General features: G+C 45.2%; 1 protein-coding gene across 1 annotated transcript in view; it reads left to right on the top strand.

The window, feature by feature from the left end:
- The window catches only part of PPP1R16B (protein phosphatase 1 regulatory subunit 16B), a 67,020-nt gene that overhangs the window by 37,037 nt on the left and 11,782 nt on the right, over positions 1–18,201 (top strand). The window contains exons 2-5 of the mRNA XM_019539675.1: positions 8,506–8,576; positions 10,177–10,322; positions 15,416–15,519; positions 16,093–16,217. Coding sequence (XP_019395220.1) covers positions 8,506–8,576; positions 10,177–10,322; positions 15,416–15,519; positions 16,093–16,217 — 446 coding nt within the window. The remainder of the gene's footprint in view (positions 1–8,505; positions 8,577–10,176; positions 10,323–15,415; positions 15,520–16,092; positions 16,218–18,201) is intronic.

Raw genomic sequence — 18,201 nt, 5'->3', positions numbered from 1 at the left:
TTAAAAGAGTGTAGCATGCTGGGCACTGAACTCCTAAGAACCTAAACATAAGTGCAGGAAGTGAGTTGCTGGCAGGTGAACTCTCTCAAAACTTGCCCATAGGCTAGGGATAGACCTTCAGAAAGCCTGAGCCTGAACTGATTCAATCTTTGCAGGTTAATCTAACCTGGCTAGGCTAAATCACTTTTTACAGACATCCCAGATAAGCAGGCACATTCCTCCAGTGGCAAGCCAGGGGACATTAGAACAGCCCTCCCTTCCCTGTACAAAGCTGAGCTGGGGGGCGGGGAACGTGACCCTGCCCCCTCCTCAACAGCCCAGCAGGGACTGTTTATTACCTCTAATTCAGTGTTTACCATCCCGTTAAGAAAACAGAGGAACATTACCAACTATCTGTTGATTTTGGCTTTGTCCAGTGTCAGCTCAGAGGTAGCCAGCATGTGGTCTGCTAGCTAATACTGAGAGGTGTGGGTGAGGGGGGAAATGACTGCTTAGCAGAGTGTAGTGGGAGGTGGGGAGAGCAGAAGCCAGGCAGACCCCTGGGAATGCTGTGGAGCTCCAGCCAGGGAGGGGCCGGCCCTGATGTGGAGCAGAGAGCCCCACCTAACCCAGAGACATGCTGGGATGCTGGGGGAGTCTGATTTAATTTAAACCAGCAAGGGGTCTGGGGCAGACATTGCATAAATTGGTTTGAGCAAAATCAGTTAAGTCTGATAACTAAATTCAACCAGGTTTATCTCAAACTGGTTTCAGCCATTCTCAAACTGGTGTATGTGCACTGAACATCTGTTCTGTTATAGGTTTAAATCAGCTTCTGATTACTTAAACAAGTTTATGTGTAATGTCTGTCCCTAGCCATAGAGGTCAGTTCTTTGATGCTTCAACTCCATTCAAGTCAGTGATGAATTCAGTTTCTCTCTCTCCATGTACTTATAGCCTTCATCACAGTAGTAATTGTGTCCCTTCCATTATACTGTGCAGGACGATGTTCTGTTTCCTTCAGACATAGCAGCTAGCTGGAAATTTTATTATGAATTAACTTATTAAAAACAGTTATATGAAAACCTGGGCAGATGCATGGATATTATACATTGTTTAGTGGCACACATAATAGCTCCCAAGTTGTAGTCTTTTTTAAATTTGTCAGTGCTGGTTGGTCATGAAATAATGGTTCCTTCTGCTACATTCTTTTGGTAGTTTAAACTATTATTTTTAATATTATTTTCAATATCAGTTAATTCTGTAGTTGCCAGGTATTATAGAATTGGAAATAAGACATTCTATCTATGAAGGTGTAGTTTCTGCTTGAGAAACCTCTGCAAGTACAGTGCTCCAGCATCTGGCTTGCAGACACTGCAGGGAAATACCAGCTAGCTTGAGCTGTTCAAGGAACCAGATTTTGTCATTGCTGTTTTTGTTTTGGGGGAGTTTTCAGACTTCAGTATTTCTTCCTTTATGAAACGGACCAAAATATTTTCCCTTAACCACAACTGGGGAGAAAAGAAATGATTTTAAGTTGATTGAAACATTTTGTTTTGATATAGTCATTTTTTTGTTCCAATTATTAAATATTATGTATTGGGTCAGGCCCATGCCCCTTCTGCACCAATATCCTACAGTGTACCCTGACCCCTTTGGAACTAAGTGAAGATCCACGTTTTAGTAGTACCACAGCAAACCACTGTCTTTTGGTACTCTAGGATTTGCTGATTCCCTGTGATACATTTCAATTAAGACGCTCAGTGTTTCTTAACATGGAGAATAACCTGCTCAGAGCATTGGAAATGCACTTTTTTTGTACACATCTTACTTCTTTCATCAGACGACAGGACATGCTCACACTCATCTCATGGAAGTAGCAAGGCTTAAGAGGCTCAAAGGTCTCAGGGACCTGGCAAAGGGGGTTCTACTCACTTTCCCACCAGTGAAAGAGTTCCCATAGCATAGTGATAATGTGTCTCAAAGCTATTGGCCCTTCTCTTGTGACTCCAGCTGGGATTTACTAGTTCAGGCTCCCATTATTAATGCTTTCCAGTTCACCTTTAATTGGGCTCTCTGCAGCTCTTATCACTGTTAGTGGCCAGCATGTTACCACACGATACTATTTCAGGCTGTTTCTGTATTCGGTAGAAAAGCAGAAATCCCTAGTGCACCTCCTGCAGAACAGCTGCTCTGTAGGCAGGCAACAGAGCATGCAGTCACTTGCTTTCTTTGCTACTGGCTGAATGGGGTCAGAGGCAAGACATGGGCCCTGCATACAGTAGAAATAAGATCATTTTGCTCTAGAAGAAAGAAAGAGAAAAACTTCAATAGGCAGAACAAGCAATGAACAACCAAGCAGCCAGCAAAGAGTAAATGAAAGCTATGACTGTTGGATTGCTGTTCCGTGGCCTAAATGAAATGAGTTGGGTGGTATCAGCTCAGTTCCTGGCTGACAAGCGTCTACATCTTGGTTGGCTCATTTTTTTGTCCGAGAATGGGTGGGCAGCACACATGTCATCTGAAAACTGCTGGCCAAGTACTGTGAAGTCCCTGGGGAAGGCATGCCTTGCTTTCCTCAGTGAGGAAGGATAGTTCTGTGCTCATGAAGGGTACTGAGAGTCAGGTTTGTATTCCTAGCTCCACCATAGATCTGTTGTGATGCTACAAGTCATTTCTTTCATTACCTCCATTTCTCCATCTGTAAAATACTCCTTTGCATATAGACTTCAGAAGTCAAAATGATGATAGTTGGCGAGGGAGGCTGAATGAGTCCTCCTTGACAGACTCTGTTACAGGATCCTGAGGCTGAGAGGATCTCTAGGGCTACGGGGAACTCCCTGGGGGCAAAGCAGCACAGAAAGAAGGGAGCAGGGTGTTAGATGAAAGCAAACCTTAGCCTTCATCTCTTAGGCTAAGTACAGACAGTCAAACAGCCTGAGGCTGAATCAATTCAGTCTTTGCAGGTTAATCTAAGATGCAGAGATTAAACTAAGGAACAACTAGACAGACATTCACTTTTGATTCAGGAAATGCAGCCACATGCCTGGAGTGGCTCAGGCCAGAAGGTGGGGGGTGCTAGAGCAGGACTCTGGAACGTAGCCGGCATGAGCTGTTTGTGTTCACTTCCTCTCTCTGCTGCCTCCGAGGTCTCTGGGATTTTCATTCCAGACTCAGAGCAGGAGGACTCTGCAGGTTGCTCATGACTACTTCTTCCTGTTTCCAGGTGCTTCTGGGATTTGTAGTCCACAGTCACAGCCAGCAGTAAGTTTTTAGCAGGGCAGAGCAGCTCTCCTCCCCCCCGCCCCCCCAGCCCTAGACCCCAGCTAAGATTTGCCTCCCCATCCCCAACCCTTCTCTGCTGGAGCAGACAGCCCAGCCCAGCCCAGACCTGGAAAGCATGATGGGATGCTGGGGGACTGTGACTCAGCTTGAACCAGGAAGGTGTCTGGGACAGAAGTTTCATAAACTGGCTTGACCCAAATCAGTTAAGTCTGATACTGCATTCAGCCAGGTTCATCTTAAACCCATTTCAACCATTTTGAAACTGGTTTATGTACAATGAATTTCTGTTCTGTCACAGGTTTAAACCAGTTTCTGGTGACTTAAACTGGTTTATGTGTAACTTGTGTCCCTAGCCTTGGGGCATTTGTACACATGCTTGTGCCAGGGTGTCGGTCGCTTTTAAAAGCACCCGACACTGTGGCGCATATATTTGTATAAATGAGGAAATACACATCAGTGCTGAGAAAATGGCAGTGGCACACTTTTGAACTAAAAGACATTGAAGGTGTTTCAGTTCAAAAGCACACCACCTCCATTTTCTGCATGCTGATGTACATTTTGCCATTTATACAAATGCATGCAACACAGTGCCAAGCACGTCGGCTCATGTGCAGAACAGACTCGATTAATCCACTCGATTAATTGAGTTTGCTCCAATGCGCTGGAACAGACAAATGTCTAAATGCCTTTAGATTGATTCTAGATGCAGCCATCTAGTTGGGGTATAACTGACAATGAGCTTGGTGATGTGTGCCCTGGTTCCCTGGGACAGCTGATGGGATTTCAGAACCTTCAGCTATCTCAGGGAACCAGGGCACACATCACCAAGCTCATTTTCAGTTATGCCCTAAATAGATAGTTGCATCTAGACTCTAAAGAAATTTATACCAGTCTCCTTTTCAGGGCTCTTTCCAGGTGTTCCTGTAGTTTATAGTGTTCTAGTATCTGAGCACCTTGGAAACCAATGAATATAGCTTTTCTTTTGTGAGGAAGGGAAATACCATGCGTTTTACAACTGAGAGACTGAGGCTTAGATTAAAGGCCTAATTTTAATTGAAGGGGTTGCACCGTTCAAATTTCAGCAAGATGACTGCTTTAAAATGGGGTTCTAGGACAGCCTGGTTTACAAAGCTCAAATTGGCTAGAGGCAGTTTGTGAGCACTAAGCACTTCCAAAAATCATAGTCCATGGTACAGCTGGGAATTGAAGGCTTCTTCTGAAACTCATCCCCCATACTGACCTTAACCAAGTTAACAATGGAATGACAAAGCAGGGAAGGGTATTTCCAAGACTAACCCCAGGTGTGACAACTCACTAACTGAAGGGTAGTAGTTCAGGGCTGTCCTGCTGAGGGAGCAGAATGGTTCCTGCACTTTGTATGACAACTCTTGTCATAAAGTGCATTTCCTATTAGGGATGAGGTGAATGGCAGGGCTGTGCCAGTAAGGAACATGACACAAAAGCTGGTACCATCTGTTTCGTGTTCATGCGCATGAGTGGCAAAAACTTCATTGGGCCTGTGAAGGGAAAAGAAAGAATATGTGCCTGGTTGTAAAGTTCATCTCACATTGCATTAGCGGAGCATTGTGTCAGTCCAGTGCTAATAATCCTGAACACTTTAAGTACCTTAGGAACTCTGCCCAAGCAAACAGTGGCCATATGGACTCTTTAGCATAGATCCTGGTGTTCCTTAACAAGCTGAGATCAGTGCTCCTGCTCCTCCCCCCACAGAAGGACAGAACTTGTAAGGTTAATCTGCCTGTGACTATTTTCCTGAATCACTGTATGCAGGGAAAACATAATTATGGAGCTACATGTCATTAGTACACAATGGCTCTTAAACGAAGCAGATTGAATTAAGCCTCCTAATGGCATTGCATCCAGAGTAAATAACAAAAAAACCAGATCCACTGGTGAGTGACACAGCTATCAGTCAGATTCTATTAGAAGAGCAGGAAGATGGGGTTAGCCAGCAATAGTAGCAGTGGCATAGTCATTAAATCAGACATTGGCTGGGGTTCAGCAGGTTTTATTATGGGTCTCTCAGTGTTGCAGGAGGGCTTGGGGGAAATACGCACACTGAGTGCAAGCAGAAGCTGCCTGGCAATATTGAAACTGAAAAAACCTAAACGTAATCTAATGGGTGGTGGATTTTTAATGCTCTATGGGTTTGTTATTGTTGTTTTCATTTCAAGAACTGTGTCTGAGAAGAACATTTTATTTTTGCCCGTGTAAATAATTAACAGACAAGATGCTGGTGCTCCAAAATGTGTAACATGGTTCCTGGACTTTGTAGCACCTAGAAACCGTATACTGCAAACGTTTTCCTCTTGGCAGTTGTTTACATTGAGAGTTCAGTGGTGTCAGGCTCTCAAAGCACTTTACAAATATTAATTAATCTCCCAGCAGGCCTGTGAGGTCAGGAAGGAACATTGTCCCTTGGTCAAACTAGGAACCAGAGGCACTGGGTTAGAGAGACAGCCAAGATTGGAGCAAATAGCAAAACTGAGGAGAGAACAAAATCGGTCTACTAGCTGCTCTGGCAGCCACACCAGATGGCACTTTTTCCCAGTGAATTGCCAGAAAGTGTTTGTAGCAAAGTAAAGAAGTCTTGCATTGTTTAAACACAAAGAGGAATCAGCAAAAATCTCATTCATGTTTCCTTGCTGGGTTGTTGCAGTGGATGAGTTGCATAATGATTGCTTGTATTGGAAAATAGAGTAGCCTCAAGTCTAGAGCACAGGCATTAGGATGAGCTCCAAAGTCTCCTCTTAAACCACCTCCTGCTGAGGTTGTGAGCAAATCACTTAACTGTCTGCCTGTCAAACTGCTGGCTGCAAAAACAGCTGAGTCAAGAGTGCAGCGAGCACTATTCCTGCTTGGGAAGTGGCCAGCCCTACAAAAACTCTCGACGGCCACCAGAATAGGAAGTCTTGGTCAGCATGCAGTTTAGATTAGTTGGGTAGGTAAAACACAACTGGGTTGCATGATATAATTTCTGAGGTGTCTTGATTTTTGTAAGAAGATACAAAGTTGTTTATGGGCTGCTTTGTGGCTGTGATGGGTGAGGAGCCAGAATGGAGTTTTGGGGGACACTTCTCAACAAATATGTTTTGTGGTGGCCTGCAGTCGCAGAGGACTGGACTCCATGACCCTTCTGGGTTTGTTCTCCTGGGTACCTGAGCTGAGGTCCTGCATGTAACCAAGGCTTTGACAGATCACAGGGCATTGCTAATGTTCAATATGTTTTGCAGGCTTGAAGCATATTGTGCTGGTGTTCCCAGGCTCGGTGACTTTAGTAGAAGCCTTTAGCTCTCACGCTTATTTTCTGTTTCACAAATGAGGAACAGAACTTCTTGTAGTTTCATGGCCATCTGAACAGTTATATTAACTGTATAGCAGCATCTGAACTAGAGCTGGTCCAAAATGGGTTTTTTGTCTTGCAAAAATTTTTGATTCCGAGATAATTTTTATACCTAAATCAGGACAAAAAGCCAACTTGTTGAGTTTCTTTGCAAAGCCAAGTTTGTTTCAACTGAAACATTGTGTTTTGTTTAAATGAAAAATACTTTTTTTTTGTTTCAGTCACTTTCATATGAATTTGTAATAGAAATGTTTTAATTCATTTCAAAACGCATTACTGAAACCTCTCATTTGAGGGTTTTTTGGAATTGTTTTCTACTATTTTTTAACAAAATACCTGTATTTTGTACCTCAGTCTGTGCCATCTTTTGAAATTTGGATAAAATAATATTTTTTCTAGAGGGTTTTCATACAAAATGTTTTCATCCAGCTCAGTTCAACATGCTAATCCTGAGCCTTACTGTGTTCTCTGGGGGCAGACCACAGGAGTTCTGTTCTTTCTCTGTGTACATTACAAGGTCTATTTCTCTATAATAAAAGGGGGACAAGTGACTTGTGAAAAATCTGGCATCCTCCTGCTTGTACTGAAGCTTTGGGAATAGCCAGTAGTGTAGGCTCTAAAGATTTTTTTTTTCCGCCCCCTTAGCCTCATTAATGTTCTTTAGTTTACAGCTCTGATTTCTCTTAATGGTTACATCCCCTGACTGCAAATGAGATGGGATTCAAGTAGCAGGCACTACATTATCCCCAGGGAGGAAGTCATTACAGAACCTGTGGCTCGTGCCTTTTCTAGCTCAGTGACATCTGAGATGGGAAGAACATTAGCCTGCAGAAACTCCGGAAGATGAGGGGATCAAAAATAAACCACATTGAGCAGGCCTAAGACACAAGTCTTCATGTAAGTGATGGATTTGTGAAACAATCCCAGTCCTTGCTTTTTAGTTGGTGGGTATTTAAAGGTACCCTTGTATACCATGGCATATGTCTCTAGTTGTTACCTTGTGCCACGTCTGGATTTGATTCCTACTTCTTGTCCTTAACACAGCATAGGTGTTTTGCAAACCTGTCAGAAGCTTTCCTTGAACAAAAAACTGATGAAATGGGCACAGGGAGGAGGGATCCTAATAAATTTCCCCGTCCTCTTAAGACTTGGGATGCCCTTGAGACAAAGTAGTTCAGGTGAAATAACCAAGCTACTGTACACGAATGACCAAAATGATTATGAATGTTGGGGCCTCTGGGCTTGTTTGAGTCAGCGACACGTTAAGAAGGCCTGTTTCTCAGAGGGTGGATGCTCAGATTTACTGCGAAAAATTAGGCCCTTTTGCAGTGTTAAGTTGGCACTTAAAATCATGTGGTTCTTTTGGGAAAAAAATTGGTTCCAGTGTACGATGCACACAGAGAAATCTGTTTGGTGGCTGTGCTCAGATATGCTGGAATCAGAATAGAACGCAGACTGCTACAATGCAGACGCATGCAAATCACAGTTGCACGTAGGACGAGGCCTTCTTTTGGCATATCTGGAAAAATAATGTATCACTGCCCTCTGTTGGATAAAATGAAGATGATACATTATCGTAAGTACTGGATGGACCATCTGTTGGCTCAAGTGCCAGGAGCTTTTGGAGGAGGTGGCTCGGTGTTCTAACCCCACGGTCGTCATGAGGTTTCAAGCTGCCAGTGAGCAACGTAGTGACAACCTGCACCTCTAGATTGTCAGTACCAATGAACTCCTTCACCGGGACCACAATTCTGTTGGCTCTTTTTGAGGGTGGGCAATATTTTCAGCAGACATTATTGATCACTCCAATCCTACTACAGTATGTTTAGGACAGTTGATTGAACACTCCTTTTTTTTCCTGTCTTTTTTGCTTGCAGTATGTTACTTATTGAAGAATGATATCAACCCAGACCTGTGCAATGAAGATGGATTAACTGCACTGCATCAGGTGAGGCCTTGGGAAACCCTCCATGTTCTCAGCTGCTTCTAAAATGTTTAGCCACTTCTATGATGCTTGAACACCAGGGTGTTGGTATGTCTGTATAAAGGCATCTGGGAGGGCACTTCCAAGAGGCAAGAAATGTTTTTTCTACTTGTATTTTGCTGCTTTTTATAAAAACACATGGAATCTTTATAGCAGGAACCTCTCATCTTTGGGGACTCACCTGCATGGCCAGGAAGGGGCCTGGGGCAGCTCAAAGGCACGTGTACAGCTGCCACTACCACGGAGCCAGTGCTTCAGGCTGCAGAGCCTGGCACAGCTGTTTGCAGTCTTCTCAGTGCCTGCTACAGCTGCCCAGAGCCTGGGTTAGCTTTGGAAGGCAGCCAGGAAGCTGCAAACAGCTGCGCTGGGCTCCAGAGCCCTGGCACGAGTTCTGTGGTAGTGGCAGCTGCATGCGCAGCTGACAGAACGTGGCAGGGAAGGGGCTGGGACAGTGCAATCCCAGCCCCTCCCCTGCTGTCTACCTAGAGGCATGTATGCAGCTACCGCCAGCAGTGAAGATGCCGCTCCTCCATCTCTGACACACCACATAGAGGCATGGGTGGAGGTTGGGGTGATTTGGGCACTCCAGCCAAAAATGCTGCCGACCCCTGAGATAGTGTAAAGATGCATTTGGGAGCCAAGGCGAGAACAAGGGCTTCACTGCAATTGATTCCCAGGTGCTATGTATATGTGACTATGGTGTTAGCACATCTTTCTTATGGGAGCATGAGGCAGATGAAAGAGAAAATGCACTGTTCTTCAAATAAGGTCATCTTGAGACTTTCCGGCATCAGCTCAGGACACCGAGCCAGGTGCATATGGGAGAGTCGCATTGAGATTAAGGTCACAATGGGGAGGAAGGCAAGAATTGAAAAGCACCTTCTCTCTACTCCTTTCTTTCAACTAGCGACCAAAGCTTGTTGAGGAGAAAAATCCATTGTTCTTTAGAAGATAAATACAAGCTGCTGTAGACAATGTTGAAAATTTAAGAAACAGGAATATTAATAATAAAGTTCTAAGTACTGCAGTAAATTGTCACAAATCTTTAAAAAGACTGAAACAGTCTTCTGCAGCAATGGGACCCCCAGAAGTGAGGAGGAGGATCTAAAATAGTGTGACCAAGACTTTTCTGAAAGGACAGGTGATTTTTTTTGTGGTGCCCACTTCGAAACACTTTAAAGGGGACAGATTTTCAAAAAGTGAAAATACTGAAAAAAACTTCTAGTTGGTGCAGAAAATTGTGTCCAGCAGCTTGATATCCATGGAGACTTTTCTGCTGTAGAAGTGGATCTTGGTCCCCTTATTCTTTTGGATCCTGTGTACTTTCAAGAATTCGCTCATTCTAGCTCTAAGGAGTGAGTGGATTGTGTGCTATCTGAGTTAAAGGGAATTTTCTCTGAGGTGGAAAGTGAGTAACACTCATGTATTGGCTCCTGCAGGTGAGGGAATCGAGGAAAGTGAAGCCAGGTAGATTTCCCATGCACAATTCTTGGTGCAGTGCAAATAACTAAAGACCAACAGGCTCTAAGTAAAAATATATCTATCTGCTTATATTCCCTACTAGTGCTGCATAGACAACTATGAAGATGTAGTTAAGATTCTTCTCAGTCACGGGGCCAACGTCAACGCAAAGGACAATGAGCTGTGGACACCGTTGCACGCGGCAGCTACGTGTGGTCACATCAACTTGGTGAAGATTCTAATTCAGCAGTAGGTGGCCCCTGCTTCCTTTATATATCTCGCTCTGCGGGCCAGAATCTGCGAGGTGCTGATTGCTTTCTCAGAGGTACTTAGTGCCCACAACTTCTACTGATGTCAGTAGGAATTGAGACCCTGAGTGCCTTGCAGCATCTGACCAGTAGTGCCTGTTTCCCAGGCCAATGCCTCATGTGGATGATTCATTTGCTAGGAAATGATGTTGGGGTTGAAAAGAGGACAAAAAAAAAAGAGACACAAGAGAGAAAGCATTAAAAAACCGTATGACCTACATCAGTTAGCTTGGAAGAGGGCAGGTACCAATTTGGTTGAAGTCTCTGTGGATTTATATATCTGTCACTTGTGACTTTCTCTGGCAGGAGATGTAGTTTGCCTCTATTCTTCCAGGCTTCTGCTTACTATAGACATGCAAGCATGCCATTTAGTAGATTACACCATAGGCCCATCTATCCCAATACAGGTTTCCCTCAATTTATGCAGGTTCTTTATATGTGAATTCACTCTTGCGCGATGAGCATATTTAGGCCTGTAATTTGTTATATGTAAGGTAAATTTGCTGTTATGCGATCAGCCTAGATGCCAGCCCTGCCCAAGCAGGTAAGTCTGTGGGGGAAAGAGAAAGGGCCTTGGCCTCATTCACCCCAGCCCTGGCTGCAGTGGCCCCGGGAGTGGCTGGCACCAGCTGCCTGCAGCTGCTGGGCTGCACCATGCTCTGCCTATGCCCCTGCGCCTTAGCAAACCCCAACTCCTGGGCTGCGCCATGCCATGGTGCAGGCAGCTGGTGTCGGTTGCTCCTGGGGCCACTCCAGCATGGGCTGGGGTAAGTGTGGACAAATGGAGCCCTGGGCAGCACAGGGTGCAGCACTCACCCTAGCCCCAGCTGCAGCAGCCCCAGGAGCAGCTGACACGGGCACGGTGCAGCCTGGGAGCAGAGGTGAGTGGGGACAGGCGGAGCACGGTGCAGCCCAGCAGCTGCAGGCGGCTGGCACTGGCTGCTTCCAGGGCCACTGCGGCCGGGGCTGGGGTGAGTGCCACTCTGTTCCCTCTGCTTTGCTGCCTTGAGCCCCCCACCTCTTCCCTAGTCCCAGCCTCGCTCCCTTCCTCCATCCCTCACCATCATAGGAACCTATTTGTTACATTGTAAAGTGAGTTCGCTTTATGCAAATTCAGTTTACGTGCCATTCTCCAGGAATGCATGTACAGCATATCGAGGGAAACTTGTATCCTGTTTCACACAGAACACAGACTGCATCCTGAGGTGGAGGGTAAACGGGGCATGACCAGAATTTTGTGCTCCCTGCTTCTCTACCATTAGAGCTTCCAGCATTCAGAGGTGTATTAATTTCTGATTCAGAAATTCCCACCTACCATGCTCACAACTTGCTGATGGACCTTTTCCTCCATTAAATTATGCAATCTCCTTTTGAACTGGGTTACACTATCAGTTGCCACAAAATGTGGCAAGGAGTTCTACAAGTTGATACCGTGAAAAAAACTTCTTCATGCTTGTGGCAGGGCACTATGTGTGCCTACCACTTTAAGGCCCTGGAGCTGGCAGCCTCCGTGTGCCTAATGAGGGCAGCCATTTTAGGCTCAGGGTTGCCTACATAAACAAGGCATTTTGGCTGCTGGAGAGCAGGCAACAACACCACCTGGCCAGAGAGCTGCTGAGTTTCATCTGGAGGTAAGGGAGGAGCTGTTGGTAAGATGGTAAGAGGCTCCTGGTCTTGGGTATGACTGGAAACTACACTCTGCTGGGAGTGGGTGGCCTGGTGGGGTTCCCAGTGATGCGGGAGCCCCCAGGAAATGCCAGGCCAGTGATCACCCCATTGAAAGGTGGGTCGGGGCACCTTAACCCCTAGCCCTCACCTTAGGGTGGGTTGCATTCCATCGGAGGTAGCTGTGGGGGTGCAAGCCCCGAGGACGAGAGTTGGAGGCCAGGTGTGGCTGAGGCTGCCTGAGCCCTGCGGGGTTCGAGACCTCGAGGAAGAGAGTTGGGGCCAGGCACAACTATGGCCACCTGAGCCCACCTGTGGAGGGAAGCCCCGAGACCCCGAGTAAAAGGGGCATTACAAGCAGCATGTGGAGCCCCCAGTGTGAGGGGGGCAGTGTGTGGAGCCCTGTGAAGGAAGAGGGGGCTCAGCCAGAGAGAGAGAGCTGAGTCCTGACCCCAGTAAGTCCTCCAATGTGGGGAGGCAGCGTTTGAGTCGAATATAACACCAGTAGTAGTACCACGACCTGCTGCCCGGGGCGGGGAGTGAGAGTCCCCTGTGAGACCCTGAGGCACCAGTTATGGTGTGAGGTACCCCAGCTCCCCACTTCAGTAAAGGAGGACCCAGAGAGGGGGACCCCAGGAAAAGAATAGGGGTCATATGTCAGGGCCTGTCAGAGTTTCCCTTGACTGGCCCAGGTGGGGGCCAGGACCAGGAGGGTCAGAAGGGCAAGGAGGCCCACCGAGAGAGATGCTCAAGAGCTAGGGCTCTGGGGTCCCGACTGGCCTGGAGGTGGGCCGGGGCTAGTGTGAGCTGAAGACCCCAATGAGGGGACCACACCCGAAGGGGAACCGATGGCAGGGTGATATGTGGCCCGGTGTGATGGTGGCAGTGTCTGCCTGAAGGTAGAAACCCAGGTGGGGTCCTACAGCAGGATTCTGGGGCCCAACGTGGGGGACTGGTGCGTTTGAAAACATCATAATGTCATCAGTGAGGCTTGGGCTGCGGTGTAGGGGAGGAATGGAGCTGTAGATAGCTCCCCCTAGCAGTGGGGCAGAAAATGGGCAGCCTCCTGCTTAATTACATCTATTAATTAATCAATTAAAACCAAGGCATGGCAGGCAAGAAAGCGGGTGGTTAGCTCAAGAACAGGTGGACGGGCCACGCGGAGATAGGCCCCCTGTTACAATGCTATTTTCATTTTATGTCCTCTGCAGCCAATATTTTGAGAGTAAATAAGAAATCCTGTTTACTTTCTCCGTGCCATTTAATATTTTGTAAATGCTCCCCTTCAAGCAGCTCTTTTCTAAGCAGCAGAGGTGCAGGAAAAGGAGTGGCCAGGAAAAACAAGTGGCCTGAGCAAAGAACTCTCTTAAAAGGCCCTAAACACCACTTCAGTCCTCTAACTTACGCTGGGCACACACTAATAGAAACCATGCAAGGTACTTGTGTTGTACAAATACTACTAAGAACATGGGGGTTGGCATATGGATAGGTTTTTAGCACTCCTTGTCTAACTGATTGCTACTTCCTATGCAGGTAAGAGCGTAGCATGCTTGATCCCAGCTGTGCTACACGATATGCTCATGTTTGACATCCCAGCTGCCCAAAAGCTTAAGTCACTCATGTTCTCTACACAGGGCGAGCAGGTGGCCTGGTGCATGGTACACCTTGGGAGTAAGCACCTATATGGGAGGTGCAGACAGTTTGAAAAGGAGTCTGTAGCCTCCATGGCCATGTCTGTAATATGAAGCTATAAGTTTGTTGTTTCAGAAGAGACTCTCTAGCAGACTGAAAATAATCCCTGCATATCAATGTTCCCTCTAGCTGCTTCTCTTTCTCTATAGCCTGGAATACTGTGCTGTCAGCTGGGAGACTGGGAAATTCTGACTCTTGTTTCTTAGGCGGTGAACTCTGCTGATAATTAAGATAGTGTGTCAGCATCCTTGAAAAACAGCCCCTTACAAGCTCATCCCTTGTTTTGAGCTTTTGGCAGTTCCCTTTGGGTATAACATTCCCTTCTGGCTGTGAGTAGTCTCAAGGGCTAGGAGAGAACAGCAAATTGGTATGAATCTGAAAGTTTAGGGAAGGGGGGTGAAAATGGAGGAACTAAATGTAGGGATGTGCTACACTCCTGGCTTGGGGCTGGATATAGAAGAGGATATAGCTTGAGGGGTAAAAAGCAAACAATCATACTGGAGAGCTGAGAGTGCATCCGTTCTTCAATTGGGTGAGGTTGCCCTGTGCCGACCAGCCTGGTAAATCAGCCTTACAGTAGCATCATACCATGTGTCAGGTTAAGAAAACAAGCTGCTAACTGTAGGTTTTGTGGAGTTGCTCTGACCATTATAGTCTTCTACAAGAAGCCTTGCAGGTCAAAGGGCTTGTTTTAAACGGTGCCATCCAAAAGTTTCATTGACAGAATATGGAACATGTGGACACTAGCTTATAAAGGATGTTGCGTTCCCTGCTTTCTTACAAGTTAAACTGAATCTATAATACTTTAAAAATACAATTTGCTCTGTTTGATCTGAGCTGGGAAAAAACCTGGAGTGAATATATGTGGAATGTGAATGTTGTCTGCCCTCCTCGAAGACTAACTTGTGCCAAGGAAGATCTAGGCTTAGCAGTGGTAGAATATTAATTATATAACTAGACTGTACTCAATTCAGAAAGTATTGGGAAATCTGTCGTACTAAGAAACAGTAGCAGACCGTAGTCAAAACAAATGAACAAACTCATGGACAATAGGTAAAATTTCCTCAGACAGGAATTTGATAGCAAGCATGTGTTCTGTATTGAACTAGGAGTCTTTTGCTTCATACTACAGACCTCCCCCATAACCCTTCTGGCATTCAAAATGTTTTCAGTGAGTGCTATCCAAAGCATCTAGCTAATAAGCATTCTTTAGTTGTTTGGTATTTATATACAAGAACCTGCTGCAATATGCAGTTTTGGACACCACTGAGCAGTCAAACTATTTGCTTTTAGAAACCCTGAGAGGATGAAGTGTGAACATAGCAGGAGAGGCTGCTGGGTCCCTGCGCAGCCCAGATAACTTGCCCCATATCCCATGCAGGAGGTATGGTGTCCTATGAATGCATTGGCTTCTGGACTGAGATGTTCAAATACCAATCTTCTATAAGTCTAAGGTGTATAGCCTTATGTATCTTCATCTCTATCTATTCCCACTAAAACCTTGGTGTCATTCAAACACCATATGTTAGTATTAAAACCCCAGTGGGGTCCTCAGGGGATATGTCCCGGCTTCCATATCCTGTTGGATTTTGCCTGATGTATGAGAGCATCTGAGTTTCCCTTCCTGTCTCTGTGTATTCTTGTGTCACTTCCTTATTGTTGACTTTGCCCTTGCAGTGGGGCAGACTTCCTGGCAGTAAATGCAGATGGAAACATGCCATATGACCTTTGTGAAGATGAGCCAACCCTCGATGTCATTGAGACCTGCATGGCCTACCAGGGTAAGGAAGAATGGGTACGCTTAATGTAGTGAAAGTAGGCTAGTAAAGTATTGACTCCTGTCTTGTTCTTCAGCTCTTGGTATGTCTCTGGAGGAAAAAGATTGTTTTGCTTAGTCTTCAATAGTGTCCAGGGTAAAAGGCTTGATATCCAGCTACCTATCCCCTAGAGGTATTAAGCTTTGTTGTTCATTGTGCCTCATTGTGTCAGATAGACATACTCTGAGAGACATGTCTATATTGTGGTGGCCCAGCCCTGATATTCCCTCCCCTCTCTCTGCATTTCCACTTCTGGTACAAACTGGTAATGTCTGTCTCTGTTGTCATTCTTGTGACCTTGGCCAAAATGCCTCATGTCTACACTAGTGTACTGCCAACCTGGTTGTTTTTCGGTATCCTAGAAGTGATAGCACATCAGTAGTGGGTGGGGAAGGTACACATAATGCTTATGTGGTCCATCCAGTGTCCGTCCAGCACATTACTAGGATCAACACCAGAAATCCTAATACAATTATTGCTGTTATTTCCAAGTCAGTCACGGAAAATTAACATTTCCCTTTCCCCTGTTAACTGCAGGAATCACACAGGAAAAAATCAATGAGATGCGGGCTGCTCCAGAGCAGGTCATGATCTGTGACATCCATGATATAATCGCAGACGGAGATGACCTAAACAGGACGGATGATCAAGGTGCTACATTGGTGAGCAGAATTGCTACACTATCCACTCTAAGCTGTCCCTTTGGCCCAACTGGTGTTGAGGTTGCCTGTGGTGTATGGCCTTGTAAAATCTCAAAGGCAAGTGCAGTGTGAGGAGGTACAAGATTAGTGTTTCTGCTTTCCTGGCTTATCCTCTTCAACTAACAAGCCCAGTCCATGTGTCTTGACTCATAACTTGCTCTTGTGTCTTTTTGTAGTTAATGATAAAGTATACGGGAACATTAGTTATGCAAATTCGTATTGGATCATTTGCATGCATAGTCCAGGCAGCATACTGTCTGAGAGCAGCAGGTACCAGGTGCTTCAAAGAAAAGATGCAAGAAATCTCATAATGGACAGTTATAGAATGATGGAACTCTTCTAGCTTTCTGCAGGAGAAGGAACTTGGAAAAAAATACGTTGGTAGGCTGAAAAAACAATTTAATACTTTGAAGTCTACTCATCCTAGAGTTCAGATCTGGCTTCCATTGGAAGAGAGCATAAAATCCCTTATGTGTTTAATGAGAAGATGATCATACCCTTAAGCTGTTTAATATTTTGATAGGCTTTCTGGAGTTTCCATCTTAAGATCTCTTGCTATCCTTGCATCATAATCTTTTTGATAAACTGAGCAAATTGAGACATTTCCAGTGTGGTCTCAAAATTATTTACACAGGGTAAAATTCACCTCTGAATGGAGGGATGGCATAAGGCCAAGCCTTGTTTTGAGAGGTAGAGGCTTTTAAAAGGTTGAATGATCTGACCCCATTCCTTTTTTCTTTTGTTGTCCAAAGTAAGCTTTTCAGGTTTTTATCACTTAAACTTTCTTCACAGCTGGATTTTACTAGTATTGGCAATACACATAATATCTTTAATTTATATGATCTTTGAGTGTGATCTTGGAAGTGCAATATTTGAGCCTACAGGTATCTAGGAAGTTTTTATATCCAGGCTACCCAGTGTTGCTGCATAAGTGACCAAACCTTACCAGTGCAGTGAAGTCTTACTCTAAAGCATTGCCTACATGAAAGTCCAAAACAGTAGTTACAGTGTTTGATAAAGCAGGATTCCCAAGTATAATTTAGAGGACTGCAGTCTTTCTCACAGCTTATATTTTCAGGTCATTCCCAGATTTCCCTTCTTAATGGTTGATTCTTTGAACATTTCCTTGGACTTTTCCTTTAGTACCCAGCTCTTGCTTAGAGAGAGATAAGTATTGGTGTGACAAGTCAGCTCGATTTAGAATTATTTGATTCTGACAGCTTCTTGAATGGGGATCAAGTGTGTGTTAACCTTTTAGACTATTGTTCCTAAAAGCAAAGAACAACAATCTAGCCATTTCCTATTGATGTGCAACCCCCTGCTGGCCTCCTGAAGGTATGACTTACTGCTGTAAAATGTGAGAAAAGAACAAACAGTTTTGACGGTGTGAGGAGGAGATAGGACTGCTGTTATTTAGGTTGTGTATGTGTATGTAGAAAACGTTATGAATGTGTATCCCTTTTACATGGGGCAAGGATTTTTGGGGTGGTATTTTATTGGACCAACTGCATGGCTGGCTTAAAGTTGGACAACCTTTTGAATGCTAGCCGTCCTTCATCAGGTGACCCCCTAGTCATCAAATACGATCAGATATCACCCGAAGAAATTCTTAATCTCTCATATAATTCCTGGACCATCACAAGTACACTACTAAAACATGGAAGATAATAGGGCTGTCCGAAGCTTCGAGTGCTGATTCAATTTGGAGGAGATTCGGCCTGATTCTGTGGCCAGTTCTCCAAATCCAAATCGAATCAGGGGACCAATAAAAAGGTCTGAATCGATTTTTTTTTTTTTGAAGCTTTCTGAATCTTCAGGAAAGATTTGGAGAGCTTTGATTTGGGCAGTCCCCGCTGGCTGCGGCAGGGAGCTGGAGCCGGAGTCGGAGCTGGTAAGTAGGGGGTAGGGGAGAGGTGGCTGAAGGAGCGGGAGGGGACCATGCCTG

Source organism: Crocodylus porosus, unplaced genomic scaffold, assembly GCF_001723895.1.
Source record: "Crocodylus porosus isolate Cpor-Errol unplaced genomic scaffold, CroPor_comp1, whole genome shotgun sequence".
NCBI lineage: Eukaryota > Metazoa > Chordata > Crocodylia > Crocodylidae > Crocodylus > Crocodylus porosus.
This window is presented reverse-complemented; position numbering and strand designations above follow the sequence as displayed.